The 19,607-nt window shown below is 37.5% G+C and overlaps 1 protein-coding gene across 1 annotated transcript in view; it reads left to right on the top strand.

Moving 5' to 3' along the window:
- LOC145978421 (protein argonaute-2-like) overlaps positions 1-19,607 on the top strand; it is a 115,650-nt gene that overhangs the window by 31,481 nt on the left and 64,562 nt on the right. Inside the window, exons 7-10 of the mRNA XM_083111054.1 lie at positions 8,082-8,298; positions 8,951-9,056; positions 12,971-13,167; positions 14,676-14,809. Of these exons, the coding sequence (XP_082967180.1) occupies positions 8,082-8,298; positions 8,951-9,056; positions 12,971-13,167; positions 14,676-14,809 (654 nt within the window). The remainder of the gene's footprint in view (positions 1-8,081; positions 8,299-8,950; positions 9,057-12,970; positions 13,168-14,675; positions 14,810-19,607) is intronic.

Raw genomic sequence — 19,607 nt, forward strand, 5'->3', positions numbered from 1 at the left:
ACCACACAGCCCTGTGAAGCTGAGCAGAAGCTTGGGATGCTTCATTAATTAGAAATATGTGCCCGTTCAACAAGAAGAAATCTGTTTTAAATAAAACATACAAACCGTTTTCATTTCTTACATAGCAACAAATTAACGGAGTTCAATATATCTCTCCCTCTATCTCTATCTATCTATCTCATGTGCTCGCATTTATCCACTTATATTTATGTATGACGCTTGGATCACAAAGAGCTGGTGTTACGAGAATGAGACACTATGCTAATTTTCTTGTCAGAAAAAGGTCTAAATTGAGTGGACAATAGTTCCAACCTAAACTATTGCTATTCTACGTATATCTAATACTGTACATGATTTGATTTGATTTAATTTTTGTTATTTAGCGTCGCTTTTATTCTAATTTTGGTTAATTGCGACGATAAGGATGAGTGATGATATAATGAAATTGGTGAATGGACACTCACGAAGAACAGCCATGCTCATGCCATGAATCTAACCCGGAACCATTGGCATCATCATGGAGGTCAGTTTTTTGTGTGTTGTGATGAACAATTAAAATTTTTCGAATTGTCGTTTTAAGTCCACTTTATGCACAGAATGACTAATCGGAACTGGATCTACCGTTTAAAGTGGGATCCAAAATATGTGCCTCCACCGGGTTTCGGAGTGTAAGGTGTGACCTTTCCAAAGGTATTCAAATGTCAACCTCGCTTCAATGTATCACAGCCTGGACTACGTTTTACAGACCAACGAGGCTTGGGCAACTGGATTCACGGCCGGTAAAATTCTCTGTGGGACTCGTCTTTTGTGCTGTCCTCTTGTGTTTCTGCAGGCCCGTAGCTAGGCAGGGGCCAGGGGGGGCTGGGCATTGTCGTCAGCCCCCCCTGGCGTTGTCGTCAGCCCCCTGGTATTAGGTAAAACTATTGCATAATTTGTTTGCCGTGACAAGTGAAAATGTAGAGTGTGGATATTATTTGCTCATAACTTGATAGAATGATAAATTCACAGTACATGAAGAGCAGCTATCACATTTGTTCATCTTGTTTATAAACCGAAGTTTAAGTAATGGGAAGTATTTAGAAGGTTCTCCAAATTTCTTCCACAGGGGATCTATGCACCTTCGCTCCCCCTCTTTCGGCTTTCCCTTGTAGCAGGTCCTTTCCATCTGCATCAAAGGTCATCGGCTCCCAAGTTTTGCGAAGGGAAGTTTTATTGCCTGGTCGGGGGTGGAATATAAGGGCTTGCCCATGCCCTGTCGGGGAAAAACATTGACAAAGACACTTTGTAGAGTTCTTCATTCGTGTAAAGAAGGTTTCGCGTTTGCGTGGGTGTTATTGTGTTTCGTATCTTCGTAAAACTGATTCGTGTGATAGTGAGTGTTTTTAGTGACAAATAATATAACCATGTTTTGTCCTTGGTGTGTAGTGTTGTGATATTTTAACGATTCCCCAGCCATGGATAAATTTATAATTCGTAAAAAAACATCTGAATCTTTGACCACGGCGACCACCGTACCTACTTTTTCCCCATTTACGGCTGCCTCCAATCAAGAAGAGGATTTCTTGCCTACAGAAGTAAAGGACATTTCCAAACCAGGTGAGGAAATTAAACAGCTAAAACTCAAACATTACCCCCGAAATGCTGATGGACGGTGTTTTCAAAGTGACTGGTTTAAAAGGTTCAAATGGTTAGAGTATTCACAATTTTTAGATGCAGCATTCTGCTATGCTTGTAGACAATATCGGCCTTTCGGATGCAAAGAAGTGGCCTTTACATCTAAAGGTTTTAAGAACTGGAAGGCAGCTCTTGATAAAACCAAAGCAGGACTAGTGAAACATGATGCGACACTTACACACATAGAAGCAATGTCAAGGTGGGCAGAAAAGCAAAACCGTTCGTTGGTGGGAAAATCTATTTCTACACTAGTCAATCAGAATGTTCTTGAAAAGAATCAATATTATATCAAGAGCATTGCTGAAGTTATTCAGTTCCTTGCAATAAACGAATTGCCTCTTAGGGGAACGTACCACTTAGAAGAACATGAGGAACAAAGCCTGTTTCGAAATCTTTTCGAGTTCACGCTTCGAAAAGATGAGAAACTGGCAGACTGTTTTAAGCAGGTGCCTAAAAACGCATCTTACTTGTCCCCTGAAATTCAAAATGACATTATTGAAATAATGGCTGACATCGTACGTGAAAACATTGTTAGTGACATTAACAGTGCAGATGTTCCTTTGTATACTTTGCTTGAAGACGGTACACGAGATAAAAACAACAGAGAAAACGTAGCCATAGGAATCCGCTATGTAAAGAATGGGACAGTCATGGAATCAATTCTGTGCATAGAAACACTGTCAGCTTTTGATGCAGAGTCTTTTGCAGATCTAACACTAAATATTTTTCAGAAATATGGTTTGGATAGTGCGAAATTGCTCAGCCAGTGTTTTGACGGGGTTTCAGTTATGAGTGGGAAGAAAGGGGTTGTGCAAGCTTTAATCCAGCAACGGCTTGGGCGTCTAATTCCTTACGTTCATTGTTTTAACCATCGGTTACATCTGGTAATTGTTAAATGTGTGGATGAAATTTCTCCAATTAAACACTTTTTCGAACAGAGTTCCATGTTGCACAATTTTCTAAAAAAGGGAAAAGTTGCCATGTTATACGAGGGGAGAAGTCTTTCGCGACTTTTAGAACAACGTTGGTCAGGACATTTAAAAATGATGAGAACAATATTTGAAAACTACAGAGATATAATTCATGTTTTGCAGTTGGTGAAAAATGGAAATTTTAACGGGGATGACGTAGCAGCAAGTGTTGGTTTGCTTGTAGTCATTAGCAAACCTCAGTTTCGGTTTTGCTTAGTGTTCATGAAAAAGATCCTTGAAATATTAAGCCCAGTTGATAAAATGCTTCAAACACGTAATGTTCATTTGGATGCTGGTAGAAAGATGATTGAAGCTGCCACAGAAACATTAAGGGGCATGCGTCAGGAAGATGTGTACGAAGGCATTCTGCAAGAAAGTAATGTACTGCTAGAAGAGGATGGAATTCATGACGAGATTGTTGAGCACCCCACAAGAAAGAGAAAACGAAATACACAGTTGCAAGACTTCGTTATCACTGACGTCCTAGGAGAGGAAAAGCTCACATCTCTCACACAAATATTCTACGAATGTTTAGATCTTGTGCTAACAGAAATAAATAGACGTTTTACCAATAACGACGACTTATTGGAGGCTATATCATCGGCTGAGTCCCTTCAATTTAGCAACATTGAATATTTATCAGCCTTTGGAATCACCATTCCGTCAAAAAGAGGAACTAACTGTTGCCAATGCATATCTCAAGAAACTGGATTCCCCTGATACTTTTAAAGAACTGTACAAAACTAGAATGGCCTACGAAGACACTTATGCTCTACTTGCTGGCATAAGAACTTTTGCATGCAGTACAGCGTTGTGTGAATCCACTTTCTCTGTGTTAACCCGCATCAATAGCCCTCAGAGACTGTCAATGTGCAGCAAGCGCCTGGCAAATCTTGTTTTTCTGGCATTTGAGAAGAAACGAGCATCGAACATAGATATGTCGAGACTGCTTCACAGGTTCAACAACATGAAGAATCGCCGACTCCAACTTTTTTAAGGCAGAGGTATGTACTGTAGTCACTATTATTGAATATTGTGCATTTTTCATATGCTAACTAACTAACTCTCTAGCCTTCTTAAACCCGAAGGTTCATGGCTGCAGCAACACAGGCCTTCCATCTTTCCCTATCTTGAGCAAGTTCTACAGTATATACTCTTTTCCATCCCTACCGATTTCCTTTAAATCCATCTCAACGTTGTCCCTCCATCTTCGTCTTGGCCTTCCTACAGGTCTCTTACCATCAGGTTTCCCAACAAGAATCCTGTAAACTCCTCTTTCCTCTCCCATTCGTGCCACATGGCCTGCCCACCTAAGTCTTCTTGATTTAATTATTCTAATAATATCTGGACATGAATACAAATTATGTAGTTCTAAATTATGTAACCTTCTCCACTCACCTGTCTCCTCATCCCATTTAGGTCCAAAGATTTTCCTAAGGATCTTATTTTCAAATACTCTCAATTTATGTTCCTCTTTCAATGTAAGGGACCAAGTTTCACATCCATATAATACTACAGACAAAATTACTGTTTTGTATATTTTAACTTTTAGTTTCTTAGATATTAAACGAGAAGACAAAAGTTTATGAAGAGAGAAGTAACATGCATTTTTCATATGGGATACAAATATTTGTGTAATCAAAAGTGTATGAAGTGTTTAGTAAGGAATGAGGTCAGTAGCATTCAATTAACACTTCGAGAGATGACCGTGTTTTAGAAGATATTGAAAAAGAGGGTATTATTTGTATTATATTTCTATTTCTTTAATGCTTTATATTAACTTAATGACCCCCTGAACACACACAAAATAGCTTACCTTTATTTAATGTGAAACGTTTTTTTAAAAAGTCACCTGATAAACCATGAGCCCCCCCTGATAAACCCTGAGCCCCCCCTAGAGATCAATTCTAGCTACGGGCCTGTGTTTCTGGTTGTCCTTTCGTCCATTTCATCCAATCACCATTGATCCTCATCATTGCGATTAGCCAAAAGTTGAAGAAAAGCAACATAAAATAAAGTAATTCAATCAAGCAATTAATCCAACAGGTATCAAATGCAGGACCCCTTAATTACATGGCGACGATGTTACCACTACTGTCATCTGAAATGTAGCACATGTAATGGAAATATGGAAATTACAATAGGCATATAAAGTTCAAGTTAGAAATGCATCAATATTTATAGAAATTCAACACATCACTTAAATAATTTTCCTTGTCCCTGAATTTTTTACATTCCATTGGAACATTTAATTAATTACATGAAAACATTTTGCATGACCAACAGGAATGGCTATTCTTTCGTTAACGCAACTATAACTGTGTTAGCATTGAGTAATACGTACATATCAATAACAAGAATACAATTTGTCATTTTTACTAATTTATTGGCTCTACAGCAGTCGGCCATCCATTTTTACATGAGTACCAATATTTATACAATTTCATGCTAAAATTGTAATGTTGAAATTTATTTATACAAAAACAAACCATATTTTTATCAGTGTTTCGATCCCACATGATACAATTTGTTTTTTGCAGATCACTTTGAATTTTCTTTTGTTATGTTAAATGGGTTATATTTTATCCCTGTCCTGTGTGAAAAGTTACTATGTAACAATTTTGATTTGTTACTTTCCTTGTAACATTAACATCTCATCTACCATATTGAGTTTTCTTTATATTCTTTACGCCAATAGTATAAACTGTATTGCATTTTGTTCTGTTCTGTGTTACAGCATTCCGTTCCGTTCTGTTACATTTTTATGTAATGTTAATTTCCAACAAATGGACTTTATATATTTTCCTGATAATGTACCTGTATGTACCATATTCCATTTTGTTCCTATGTAACGTTAAATAATACCATATTGCATTTCGTTATTACGTTCCTTGTAACGGTAGTATATACCATGTTGCATGCCACGTTATGTTCCAATATGCCCATTCTGTTGCGTTCCCTTGTAACGTTAATTCCTACCATAATACATTTTGTTACTTCCTTGTGACATCAATCTATATTCTGTTGTCTTTTCGTTACATTACATAGGTACCAGCAGTTGAACCATACTTTTTCCTCCTACATATGGAACGTACCGTGTAATGCAACTTTGTTACGTTACGACTCCATGTACACCTGGCAGCAAAAGTAGATGAATTGTGTATCACCATGCTCATTCACTCTTTTTTCTTCAATGTGAGGGAAATAAATAAAGGTACCAAAAAATATGCATAGAACATTTGCTTCAGCACCATTCCTTAAAACAGCATAAGACGTGGTATAAAAAATAATAAAAATAGCAAATTACTGTTCTCTTAGCTGCGAATTGTACATGATAACGTAAGATTTTTCAATAAACCTGTTGTTTATTTTTTTATTTATTTATTTATTTATTTATTTATTTATTCAGAGTTTCAGATACAGTCTTATTTGATCATTTTACACTGAAATAACATAAAGTAGAAACAAAGATAACAAAAGATAAAAACAATAAGAAGATGGGATAGATTTACATGTTCTTGGTCAGTAATGTACAACAATTACTTTCGAAAGGAAAATATCTACATCCAGGGGAAGTTTTTTTGTAGATTTCTGGCAACCTGTAAAACAAGGAGCGTTGTAAAAGGGATAACCTAGTGGTTGGGTTGTGAAAGACTTGCAGGTTGTGTGTTTGCTTTTGGGGCACCCTAAGTGTAAAATCGCTGATTAGGAGATCAGTTCTGATTTTGCCATTTATTATCTTGTATAAAAATTTCATGTCAGCTAGATCACGACAAAAGGATGAAGAATGAATATTCAGAGCAGCCATGGTGTCTGATTTGGATACATGTCGGAAAGAAGGTATTCTATGGTGAACAATGGCAAGAAAGAAATTCAGACAGAATCTATTCTGGTAAGATTGGTTTTTGAGGCCATTGCTCAAATTGGGGAGCAGAATTCAAGGATGGGCGAGATGGAAGATATAAAGAATAAGGCAAGAGATGATGGGTTTTGAATTTCACTAAATCTGTATAGAAGACCAAGAAGGCGCATGGCTTTTTTTAGTGGTACCTATAATATGATAATTAAAAGTGAGTTTTTCATCCATGATATTACCTAGGTTCTTTTGAGTGGAAACTTTTTGGATTGGATTGTATTCAATAGCGTAATCAGACACCACTTTGTTGTTTTTTAGGCAAAAAGTAAGGAAAGAGCATTTCTGAGGGTTTAATTCTAGATTCCACTGATGACACCACTTAACAAGTTCTGTGAGAGCATTTTGAAGAACCGTCACGTCATGATGCGATGAAATCTCCTTGAAGAGTTTACAATCATCCGCAAACAAAAGTATATTGATACGGAGGGAGGACAGTTTTTCAGGGAGGTCATCCACGTACAGAAGGAATAGGAGTGGTCCTAAGACACTCCCATGAGGAACTCCAGACAAAACGGGAAGAAGTTAGAAGAGGTACCTGAGAGAACAACACGTTGTTCACGCTGATGGAGGTAGTCCTGCAGTAAAGACAGAAATTTACCATGGATGTTATTTCGTAGAAGAAATTTATGATTAATTTTGTCAAAGGCTTTCGAAATATCCAAATATATAGTGTCAAGTTGGGAGTTATCATCAATAGTTCTGGCAGCATGCGAAAATAAGACAGAAAGATTTGTTAGGCAAGAGCTGCCTGGAAGAAAACCATGTTGTGCTGTGTTGATATACGGTGACGTAAGCTGAAGTAACCTGTTTTTGATGATTTATTCACAAATAATTGATAGTGGCGATAGAAGCGAGACTGGTCTATAGGATTTTACACATTTTTTATCTCCAGTTTTGTGAATGGGCACAATGTTGGCCCATTTAAAGTTTTTCGGATACACACCACAGAGAAACATTTGTTGAGTAAGGCAGACAGGGGAATAGCCAAGGAGTCTGCAGTTTTACGTAGGAATATTGTGGGGATTTCATCTGGACCTAAGGGTCGGTGGAGGGGCAATGAAGCGAGAAGGTATTTTACTTCCTTGTGGGATGTTTTGATTGAAGATAGTGTGTGAGGGCAGACAGCATTTAAGTGTGGGAGAGGGTCGGAAACAGAGAGGGGAGAAGCTCTCAAGAAAAAAAGCATTGAAAAGTTCGGCTCTTTCTTCTCCACTAGCAATATCAGTATTATAAACTATTTATTTAGGTATATGTGCGCTTTGTTCAGAGTTAGTCAATGGGACTGGATCTACAGTTTAAAGTGGGATACGAATGTCTGTGCATTGTGCTTCGACTGGCTATTAAAAGGCACTATACCATCTGGGAGGTCCAGTAAACTTTTTATCTTCACACTTTTTTTTGTCAAAGTAGTTTGCTATCCTTATCTGATTTGGATATTGCAGAATTCTTTACTGTTTATTTTATTAACTTTAAGACTTATATTACTTCATTGTAGTATATATCTGTATGTTGTTTTGCAGCCCCACCCAAACCAGAGCCTGTTAAAGCAGCAGTTCAGAAACCACAAATCAAATATGGTGGAGTTTCCCTTACCATTCCACCAAGGAAAGGGGTAGGAACACTTGGTAGGAGGACAAGAATAGCCACAAATCACTTTGAATTGAGTATAAAGCCAAAGAAGGATGCTATCCATTATGATGTGTCCATAACTCCAGATCATCCTAAGAGATTATTAAGGTAATTTACAGTTACTTGTGTGTTTTGTATTCAAATTATAATTTCAAAACATATAATAAATTGCACAAATTATCGATGCTACCCCAGGAAAATGAACAACTTGAGTTGAATGCTGGCATGGACGTCCGGAAGGGGGAGGCAAGAGGGGGGCCACGGCCTCATCATGGAAAATGAATATCCACCTGAAAAGTATATATTTCACACATAATTTCATTTCAGTCACAGTCATTTATGTTAATTATTATAAGGGTGTTGAAGGAACATGATCATTTCAGACTGAAGCAGTGTTTTTTTAGGGAGGATCACTATTATGGGAAGATATGCCTCTTAGCCCCCCCCCCCCCCTGGAAAAAAATCTGCAGACGTCCATGAATGCTGGTATTGGAAATGTATGTGGTGCCATGCTGAAAATGGGAGGGGTGAAGGAAGAAGGAGTACCTAAAAAATTACACATGGTAACGGAATCTAGTGACACCTCGTTTGATAAGTCTCTTAATACATAATATCAAACGATTTTACTAGGACACTTGTTTTAGTTTGAACAGTGTTTTTCGAAAGTGCACTCCAAAACTGTTAAAGTGTCTCCAACTTCTATCCATTTATATATATATATATATATATATACATGCATAATTGAACCTTTATCTTTCAGGCGAGTTGTTGAAATGATGAGGCAGGAAGTGTGTCCTCATAGTTACATTGCTTTCGATGGAAGGAAGAACATTTACAGCTCTGGGGAGCTCCCGTTTGGCAGAGAAGTAAGGTTACTATTTTATTTCACATCTTACAACAAAATACTAATGGTTCCATTTGACAAACTTCTTGCTTCAGACCCACTAGAGTTAATAAGAAGAAACGTGAGAAGTAAACTGATACCTCATATCTGAGGGCATTCACTCATGGTCTGCCCATCGAAGGTTCTGATTTTGAGTGTGGCTGTTACTTTGTGAGTGTTTCTTAATCTATTTAACACTTTCAGTCCCGAATTAAGGTTTTTTATCATTCAAAAAATATTATGTACAAATGGTGTATATGCAACACATGAATATGAAATATCATGTTACTTGAATATTTTAATTGTTACCATGGCAACGGGATGATGTGCATATTGTACACAAAATGACCAGAGGGTAAAGATAATACAGACTTTAATTTTTCATGCAATTGTTGTTTTTTATAATGTAAATACATGCAATGTATAGTGATTTTTTAAAAATATACAATCATTTATCACTTATCTTTTTATTTTTTAATATTAAATTATATTTTCACATATGAGCTCCTTGTGCGCTCTAAATTTCACACCAAATCCCAAAATATAATAATCACATACTGTGTTACATTATCTTTGTCTAAGTTGATACCTGTGTATTATTGCTTTTCTAATTAGCAGTTGAAATCTACAATTGCAATAAAGCATAAGAAACTTAATTATAGTAATTATGCTGTAGGTTTTCAACTAATAATTACAAATATTTCTCATAATTACATATATTTTTTCATAAACCATACATATTTTTCTTATTGTAATTCTCAATCAACTGTAACGCCTCCCCGATGGTGCAGTGGTAGCGTCGTCGCCTTGTAATCAAGGGGTCCCGGGTTCGATACCCGGTGGAGGCACAAGTGGTTCGGATCCCACTTTAAACTGTAGGTCCAGTCCCGATTAGCCTTACTGTGCATAAAGTGGACTTAAAACAATAAATCAATCAATCAATCAACTGTAATAACAATGTTACACATTTACAACAATATAACCAAAAAAAGTGATTACAAACAACAAAAGTGTTCATAATGTATGAAACGAGCTACTTGAGGCAAGTACTTATACTTGAGACTTGCTATACAGTACAGGGCTGAGTATGTTGCATTCGCTAGCTCCAAGTACAAATGTGTACAATTGTAGACACCATAATTCAACAATAAATTCTGTCTCTACTATCAATTATAGAAAAACGTGCAATTATTCTAACGTGCTCTGGTGGGTTGTAATACTCTCGATTTCCAACAGATGGCATTGGGTATAATTTATTTGAAAAGAATAATGTCTACAATAGTAGACAACGGTACCGGATGGAGCATATATTCTGTAAACATAACTTTACATGGTAAAAAAGTTAATGTGTACAATTGTACACAAGTGGACCAAAAGGTTTAATCAAATTGTTATTCATTCCCATCATCATATTTACTCTAAAGTAACAGAAAAACAACATAAAATAAGAAACATACAAAATTACAAATTTAATCTATATGCTTAACTGTTATACTGCTTACTTATAAGCTCTGTTAGGTCTGAAGACAGTTTGTGAAATGTTATCGTTGTTTTGTTTTGTAAGATGTGGCATTTATGTTTATGAATAAACTCCATTTCCCACTACATTACCCACCCAAAACATTATCTTGTATCAAATTATATTAATAAGTGTAGATTACGAGGTGAATATGCAGCCCATCTGGGGTTTGCTGTGAAAATAAACACACTGTAGCTTCCCAAGCTATTGTCAGCAGTCTTCCTTTGTATGTTTTAGAACCTTGTTGAATGGAGTTTTTTTTTTATTATGACAGTCCCTGATAAATGGTATATGTGTACTGTTGGGCAAAGTTTAATGCTGTTGTGGAATCATTAAGTCATTTGCACCACTTACTGGTAAAAATTAAGGAGTAATATAACATGCAAAATTACCTGTCAGCAATATATATACATTTTACTGTGGTTTCAATAATTATTGAACAACACCCAATTTCCCGACTGTACAGCATGGCATTGTCAAATCATCATTGTAATATGTAGAATCTGTTAGTACATACAGAAGTAACACATTTTAAGCCCATGAAAAAAAGAAAGAAAAATTATCGATATTCAGATTAGTAGAGATGTACAGACTTGAGAATTTTATGGTTTTCTAATATAAAATGTATCAGTTACCAATAGGGTCCCAGTGCATTTGGTGCACAATTGGACTAATTCATTCACCTCATTAATTGTTTGGGAAATAAGAGACATGGTAGTAAATAGATATAAAGAGCTGATGTGCTCACTTATCCATGTAACTTTTGTTTTTGTGTGTGTGTGTCCACTTCCACCACCTCATTGGAACTAGCTGCAAGTCCCAAGGAGGATGGTGACAGCGGCCACCAAAATTAATACGAGGGTCATCCAGAGAAAAAATTTCCATTTTGGTGTAAAACACAAACGACAAATGATGTTTGCAAAAAATTTATGGTATGGAAGTTATGTACTTATCCACATATTCGCCATACCCATGCAAGCGCTTAGCATAGTGTGATACAATTTTGTTTATACCATCATTGTACTTGGTTGCCGCTAATGTATTCAACCATGTAGTGTCAGTGACAGTGTGCTCCTCAGTCAGCAGTCGAGGAACCCATTTGGCAGATTTTCTTGTACTGAAGGTGTACTGTAATGATATCGTGAAGAAGAGATCATGAAATTGCAGGAAAAGATTCATGCAGAATGTCTAATGTGAGACATCAGTCAGCCTGAATTGCTTCATCGATCTTCGTCTTTAAGGCCTCTGTAGGTGGAGTGTGCTGTGTGCTACAGTTGAATGTTCCTACTTTCCAGAAAGCACTTTGCCACGGCTGATGAAGTCAGAGACACTGTCACTACATGGTTGAATACATTGGCGGTAACAGAGTACAATGACTGTATAAACAAACTGGTATCATGCTAGGATAAGTGCTTGCATGGATATAGCCAATATGTGGAAAAGTAGAGTAAGGTATGTAGTTTCTGTACCATAAGGTTTTTGTACACATCATTTGTCATTTGTGTTATACTGCAAAACATTCCTTTTTTTTCTGTTCCTTTCATCTTGTAAAGATTGTATTTCTACCAGAGGTTCAAGGTTTGATTCCTGGTGAGGCATGGTTGAATCATTTAGTTTGTCCAATCGCCCAGTTCATCATTCATCTTTTTCCTAAAATATAAAACAGATTGTAGTTCTTTTATCTACCATCTACATGAATTAGCCACCATGGTGTCCGAGCACACTGTGGTGAACTTACGATCTTGACACCAAATTTATTTTCATTCATGCCCCACTCAAGTTATCGATGTTCCTTTACAAATGACCCTCATCAGTTTCATCTAATTATCATTCATCCTTATGATTAGCCTAGAAAGGCAGAAAAGCAACATCAAATAAACATCTCAATCAGCATGATGAAATTTCCTCAGTTCTTCATGAATATAACCAATAAATGGAAATATTGTCACAGTGCCTAACTGGAAAGTAATAGGCCTATATATGTATTGAGCTGTAATATCATTTCTGAAAGAAGTGATACAACCAATATTAAATTTCACCTGAATATTTAGGAGAGCATTCTGCCACACCATACAAAGAAACTTTACTTTTCAAACTTAAAATCAGTTAGTGGTAGAATGGTCAGCATATTATGCTACAAAGCCAAAGGACCCGGGTTTGAACCTTGTAAATTGTTGTGAGGGCAGGGCTTGGCTTGATAGCTCACTTGTTATGACATTGGTACAGAATGGATTTGATCCCTTATTGGGCAAAGTCATAAAAACTTGACTTTCTCCGATGTGCATCAGGATGAGGAAGAAATAAATATTATTAATACATTTATTAATTTGGTGTGAGTTATTATTGTTTCAAGTTATTTGTATATGCATTTTTGCCAGGTTACAAAGACAATAAAACTGCAAGATGGTGAAAGACCGAGAGATTTAGAATTTAAAGTTACAATAAAATATGCATCACGTGTGGACCTAAATGCATTGTTGAATTATATGAATGGATCGAATCGTGCAAGAGCACCTGTACCTCAAGAAGCAATTCAGGCTGTTGATGTTGTTCTCCGTAGTGCTCCAGCATTCCGGTAAGTTAAAGAGGAAAGATTATTCTAAGATTCATTTGATTTTACTTGCAAAGCTCACTGTAAAAAATTCTTTCTTTTTCTTTTTTTTTTTTGTGAATAAACAGTGCAGGAACATTAATATTGAATGGATATGTTCTGCACTGAAAAAAATGTTCAAGTAATTTCTGGACACCACCACAAGAGCAAGTATCATTTTTATGGCCACATGTTGTTATCTTAGTTGCTGTGGGATGTTTAAGTCTTATCACCAGCTATTTCTAATTAAGCTGATTATTTTCAACAGATTTTTCTCTTACCTACACTCTATCCCCGGAAGCAGCGGAGCAAGGCTGCCATATCAAATAGCAGGGAGGAGGTGGAATCGGGTGTCCAGAGCGAAGCAGTGAAGGCAGCTGCTGGTACTGCAGTCGCTCCCCACTCTCCTGCAATCCCATTCCCTCTCACGTGTTCGTTGGTGGAGCAGTCTCGCATCGCTACTTGCACAGAGACTTGTTTTTGTTTGCTTGCTCCAGCGATACCCGAGACAGACTATAGTGGTAATGTTTCCTGCCCGGATAGCACAGAAAACCTGCTGCAAGCCTGAACCAAGCTATCTAGTTACCATAAATTGAAGTTGCAGCAAACTTGCCAAGGCAAGCCTGCATCAAGCTTGTCGTAACTAGATGTATGCTTTTGGCAGTAGTCTTTCTGCAAAGCAAAAGTGCTTGTGGACACTCAATAGCCAATACCACTTACATCGAACTTTCATCTAGCTTGCCATATCAAATTTACTTTGACAAGCTATAAGCAAGCAAGCTTGCCACAAACTTACGTGCTCTCTGGGTGTGTTGTGTGATATACTGCAACATGTATCTGTATTGATATGAAATAACAATTTATAATAACTGTTTGATTATTTTGAAGAAAATTAATAGAATAGAAAGTAAGCAATTTGAGGTAGAAAGATGCTTATTTTCTTTGAAATGTGTTGGAATAAGTATGAAACTTAGTGATTAGGCAAATAATATGCAAAGTTAAGAAGAATTTGCATCTAATAGTATGTCTCATACAATGGAACATTTACATGTTCTTTTGTAGTCCTGTGATAAAAGAAGTAGCAAAGGAGATGTACAACCTGAGAAATGTTAAAACATGCTGCTTTATTGAGAAATGGGAAAAATTTAAATGTTTGTTCCATATCGGAGAACAGTTATTTGTATTTGCTTTACTACTGGGGAGTGTTAAGAGACTTTTGAACCACCCTGTAAATCCAGGAGCATAAAATCACAGTCTACTCTAATAAAGCTTAATATTTCTCCAATCTTAATGTTATGACAGTCTCAGATTGATTCCAACTGGAAGCACATTGCAAAATTGTTTGGACTCAACTTTTAACTGTAGTATCTGAGCATGAAGTGGACTTGGAAACAAATGTTTCCTTTTTTTTTTTACATATGACAGAAATGGAAAGTGATATTTCTTGTTTTTACATTTGAAAAATGTAATTTATTATTCTCTCTTCCATACAGGTTTGTTCAAGTTGGAAGATCTTTCTTCACTGAACCCCAAGGTCAGGTCCTTGATTTAGGGGATGGTATAGAAGTGTGGTATGGTTTCTACCAAAGTGCTATCTGCGGATGGAAACCATTCCTCAATGTTGATGGTAAGATTCATTCCCCTGTAAGCTGTGATTGCTTCCCTTCTGCATAAAGTAATGTGTCACTAGAAGTACATACATTGGAACTCCAATTTTACATTCCCATATTTTACATTTTCCTGCATTATACATTCAATCCTCAATAGATTCCATTAGATCATAATACTATAAAATTTTCCAGGATTTTACACTCTGCACTTTATGTTTTTGTCTTCGTGTCATAAAAAAACGTGAAATCGGGGTTCCACTGTATTTGTTGACGAAGTTCAGCACAAGAAATGGGCAACATTTCAGATTAAAATTTAGTATATACTGTGATTTGGGGGGGGGGGGGATGTAAGGGGTGACCCTTCCACATAGTACACCCAAGTGTCAATCTCACTTCCACGCAGTACACCCTGGACTGCATTGTTGCAGACTAACGAGGCTCTGGCGACTGGACTCAAGGCCAGTATAATCCTCTGTGGGAACTGTGTTGCATGCTGCCTGTTTGCGATTGTCCTATTATCAATTTCATCTTATCACAATTCATGCTCAATTCATGCTCGCAATTAGCCAAAAGTGGCAGAAAAGCGAAGTAAAATAAATCAAACTAATCAATCAAAACTGAAATTTTGGTATGTGATTGTGAATATGATACTCAGATTTGATTTTGGAACTGAATTTTTTATACAAATAACAAAAAGAAATTTCCATCACGGTAGGTTTATTCATAATCTACACCTTCTGCTACTCGTGTAAAATACATTGAAATGAGCATCTCAAGATTTTTATTTCCACATGCAGGAAATCTGTGGTGCATAAACTTGCAAGAACTATGAATGGGATCAAAGTTGTCCCTGCTCCTTTGTTTGTATCCTTTACAACATGATACAAACACACTTTCCAAGGCACACCACCAAAGCATTTTCGTCTTGCATATATATTTTATTTTTATACTAAAATATCAAAAATAAGATAAAGGGAATTAATTACATTCAGGATTTAAAAATCTAAATGTGCAATAGTTTTTCTTGTATGTACGCATTGCTTGCTTTATAGAATTATTTTCCTGTAGTTTACGGTTATTACAAGCATAAGAAAACAGTTTTTCTTTGTGATGTTTCAGGAGAACACATGCTCCTTTCATCAGACATTTATTTTCATTTCAAATGTGCAATTTTGAATAAACAAACTTGCATAATGATAGAACCTAATATTCAAATAATATACAGGGTTAGCCTAAAAGAAATAGACAGTTTCAAAGTTTTACAGAAACAAGAGTATTAATAACATGCCTGAAATACGTACATGGTTGATGGAGTATGTCCTGAAGTTTACATGGCTAAGTTACACATGTTCTATGTGTGACCCATTTGTAACACAACAGATATAAATGCGGTAGTCCAGTTGTCCACAGACAACCAGTTTCCTCAAATTTCTTGTTTCAATCGTAGATGGACTGCCTTGTGGGTGGTTGTTTACCATACCATGTTCTAAAAACGACTCCGTACGTCAGTAACAGAATTTTTGCAAATTCAAGCGCACAGAAAGCCTTTTTTACCTGGCTAGCACCCGTATTGCTCGACTGACATCATGGGCTCTCACGTGATGCTGACGTTACGAAGACAAACAAAAAGTGGTGGTTGTAAACTTGTAAGACTTTCTCTATACAACAGTGCTATATGCTTTCTGATGTAACAAACAAATTTCAATTTACAAAGCATTTAAACTGTCTATTTCTTTTAGGCTAACCCTGTATACAGGGTGTCTCATAAGTAATAGCGCAAACTGACACAGGCAAAAGTACACGAAAATAGAAGCAGAAAAGTCTCAGTAAACATGGGTCTGCAAATGAGCCATTTTCGAGATAATCATCTCTCCACCAATAAAACAGTAATCCTGATACTGCATAGATTCCCAGAACTAAACCAAATATTCCAGAAATTTGTTTATGGAGCGTACCATATAGTCTACAGTTACCGAATAGCCTAAAGATGACAAACTCCAAAAACTGTGTGATTACAAGCCGCCACTGACTTCATTGTTTGTAGACGTCGTCCTAGTTGGTAAAATGCTAATAATGTTTGTGAATGTGTAGTTACAAGCAGTCATTGATTGCATTTTGTAAACACCAAGTTCTTTACTCCTTTCACGATCTGAGGTTTGCTCTTTGTTTACGAAACAGAACATTTCCGAGAGGTGGTGTTGTAATCAAACAGAACATTTCCGAGAGGTGACGTTGAATGGATACAATCAGTACACAGTCTAATCGTACTAAGGGAGTCACGTCAGTTGTGCTGGACTGCATAGTGAAAATGGAACCTTACAGCAACGAAGAGTATGCGGATATGCATTTTGTGTATGTTTTGGCTAACGGCAATCACGGGAGACTGCACGCTTGTACCGAGAAAAATACCCTGCTCGAAGGCACCCCGAGAGTCGCACATTTAATAGGGTACATCAGCACCTCAAAGAACATGGTAGGAGAGCAGGTAGACCTGCACGCATTACGCCTGAAGTTGAGGATATGGTGTTGGAAGCAGTAGAACACTCTCCAGGAACCTCGACGAGGAGAATTGCCGCACAAGTGCATGTAAGCCGCAGTAGTGTATGGAGAATTTTACATGGCAATTCACTCTATACCTTACCACCTCCAACGAGTTCAGTGTCTCAGTGATACGGATTGTGTTCCTAGAGTGACATTTTGTCAGTGGATGCAACAACAGGTTGTACACAACCCTCGTTTTGCAAGTAACATTTTATTTACAGACGAAGCAGGCTTCACATGCGATTGTATTTTTAATTTTCATAATTCTCATGTTTAGATTGTAATAAACCCACATGCTGTTCATGAGGCACCACATCAGCAATGTTTCTCATTGAATGTGTGGTGATCGTCTCATTGGATCACACATTCTTCCAAGAAGACTCAATGGACCGAGGTACCTCTGGTTTTTTTGGCATGATCTTCAAGGATTGCTTGAGGATGTTCCCCTTGATCCACGTCAGAGTATGTGGTACATGCATGATGTAGCACCGGCACATTTTGCTGCTGCTGTGAGACGACATCTAACACACAGATATCGTCAAAGATGGATGGGTCGAGATGGGCCTGTACCGTGGCCTCCAAGATCACCAGATCTAAATCCTTTGGATTTTTGTGTGTGGGGTCACCTCAGAAGCATAGTGTACAACTCTCCCGTTGACACGGTTGAAGAACTGGAACAGAGAATTGTACATGCTTGTGACCAATTCCGAAATGATCCGGGGGTGTTCGAAAGAATTCGAAACTCAATGCGGAATCGCATACAGTATTGCATCCAGATGGAAGGACGACACTTTGAACCAGGGTTGGCGTGGGTTTTTTTTTTTTTTTTTTTTTTTCCCAGATAAAACCCAATAAATCCCAGGCAAAACTGGGTTTAATTGTGTTTTTGGTCAGGTTATGTTTCAAAATTAATATTTTAAAAATGAAATACATTTCCACTGGTAGTAATGTATCGTTAACATTCAATTTGTATTGCTTTACATCCTGTCCCATCTATATCTGGAGGAGGCTAACGAAAACAAGTCTGTGCGCAAGTAGTGACGCAAAAAGGCTCCACCAGTGAACACGTGAGAGGAAACTGGATTGTGTGGAAGGGAGGGGGAGGGGGTAATGAACTATGTTACCAACCTTCGTAGGAGTGTGTACTGCTTCGCTCTGCCCACTCGATCTCTTCTTCTCTAACGTTATGCGCAGTCTTGCTCCAGAGATAGTTGGGACAGGGTATAGTTGACTGAATCAAAAAGTATTTAACATTTCTGTTAACATATTCTGTTGTAAAATATTTGTCCAACAGTTTGATTCTACTCATCCAGGAGGGTGTAATGGTTAATGCTGTTGCTTTTTGATCAGTTTTCATGGTTGCATTCCCTGAGAAGACACATGCTTTGGTGTATCCAACAATCAGACTACTTGGGGGGGGGGGTGCAAAATATGTTATAACCAGAGCTTTTTTTTTTTCTGGCAGTCAATAATGCTACTCTATACTGGCACCTTATCATCGTTTGTGAACTTAACACAATTTTGAGTAGTTGTTATGATGAACACATTAACATAACAAACAGTGGCGTAGCAACATAACGCGAGGCCCTGGGCGAGATTAGAATGCGAGGCCCCAATGCGATCTTTAAATTTGAAATCTCAATGTGAATCGATACAAAATCTTTGAGCATAGGTGCCAACTTGGGGAGAGGGGGGAGCAGAGACGAAAATTCCTCCAGTAGTATACACATTATACACGGTGTCCACGCTAGAGGGGTCGAGAAATAAGTGATAATTTCTAGAGAACGGAATGTATTGGTAACATAAACTTTTACTTTTACTTGATACAAAACTCACCGAGTTTCAGATGATGTTCAATGCAACTCGATATGTGCACCTTTAGTGGCTCTGCACACATCTAAACGGTATTCAACTTCCCACCAAGTGTTCTCTAGCATTTGGGGAGTCACAAGCGCTACTGCATTTGTGATGCGGCCCCTCAGTTCCTGCAAATTTCTTGGTCTGTCTCCGTGATAAACAACGTCCTTAACATATCCCCAGAAAAAAAAATCCAAAAGGGACAAATCGGGTGACCTGGGTGGCCAGGCAAGGGGTCCTTCTCTTCCGATCCACATATCGGGGAAACGTTCATCCAAGAAGTCACGCACCTGTCGATGATAATGGGCCGGTGCTCCATCTTGCTGGAAAATCGATCCTGGGGGAAATTGGTCTATGGCGAAGATCTGCAACATGTCCAGATACACATGTCCTGTGACTGTAGCCTCTAAGAAGAAG

Source organism: Lepisma saccharinum, chromosome 1 (genome assembly GCF_977018435.1).
Source record: "Lepisma saccharinum chromosome 1, izLepSacc3.1, whole genome shotgun sequence".
Taxonomy (NCBI): domain Eukaryota; kingdom Metazoa; phylum Arthropoda; class Insecta; order Zygentoma; family Lepismatidae; genus Lepisma; species Lepisma saccharinum.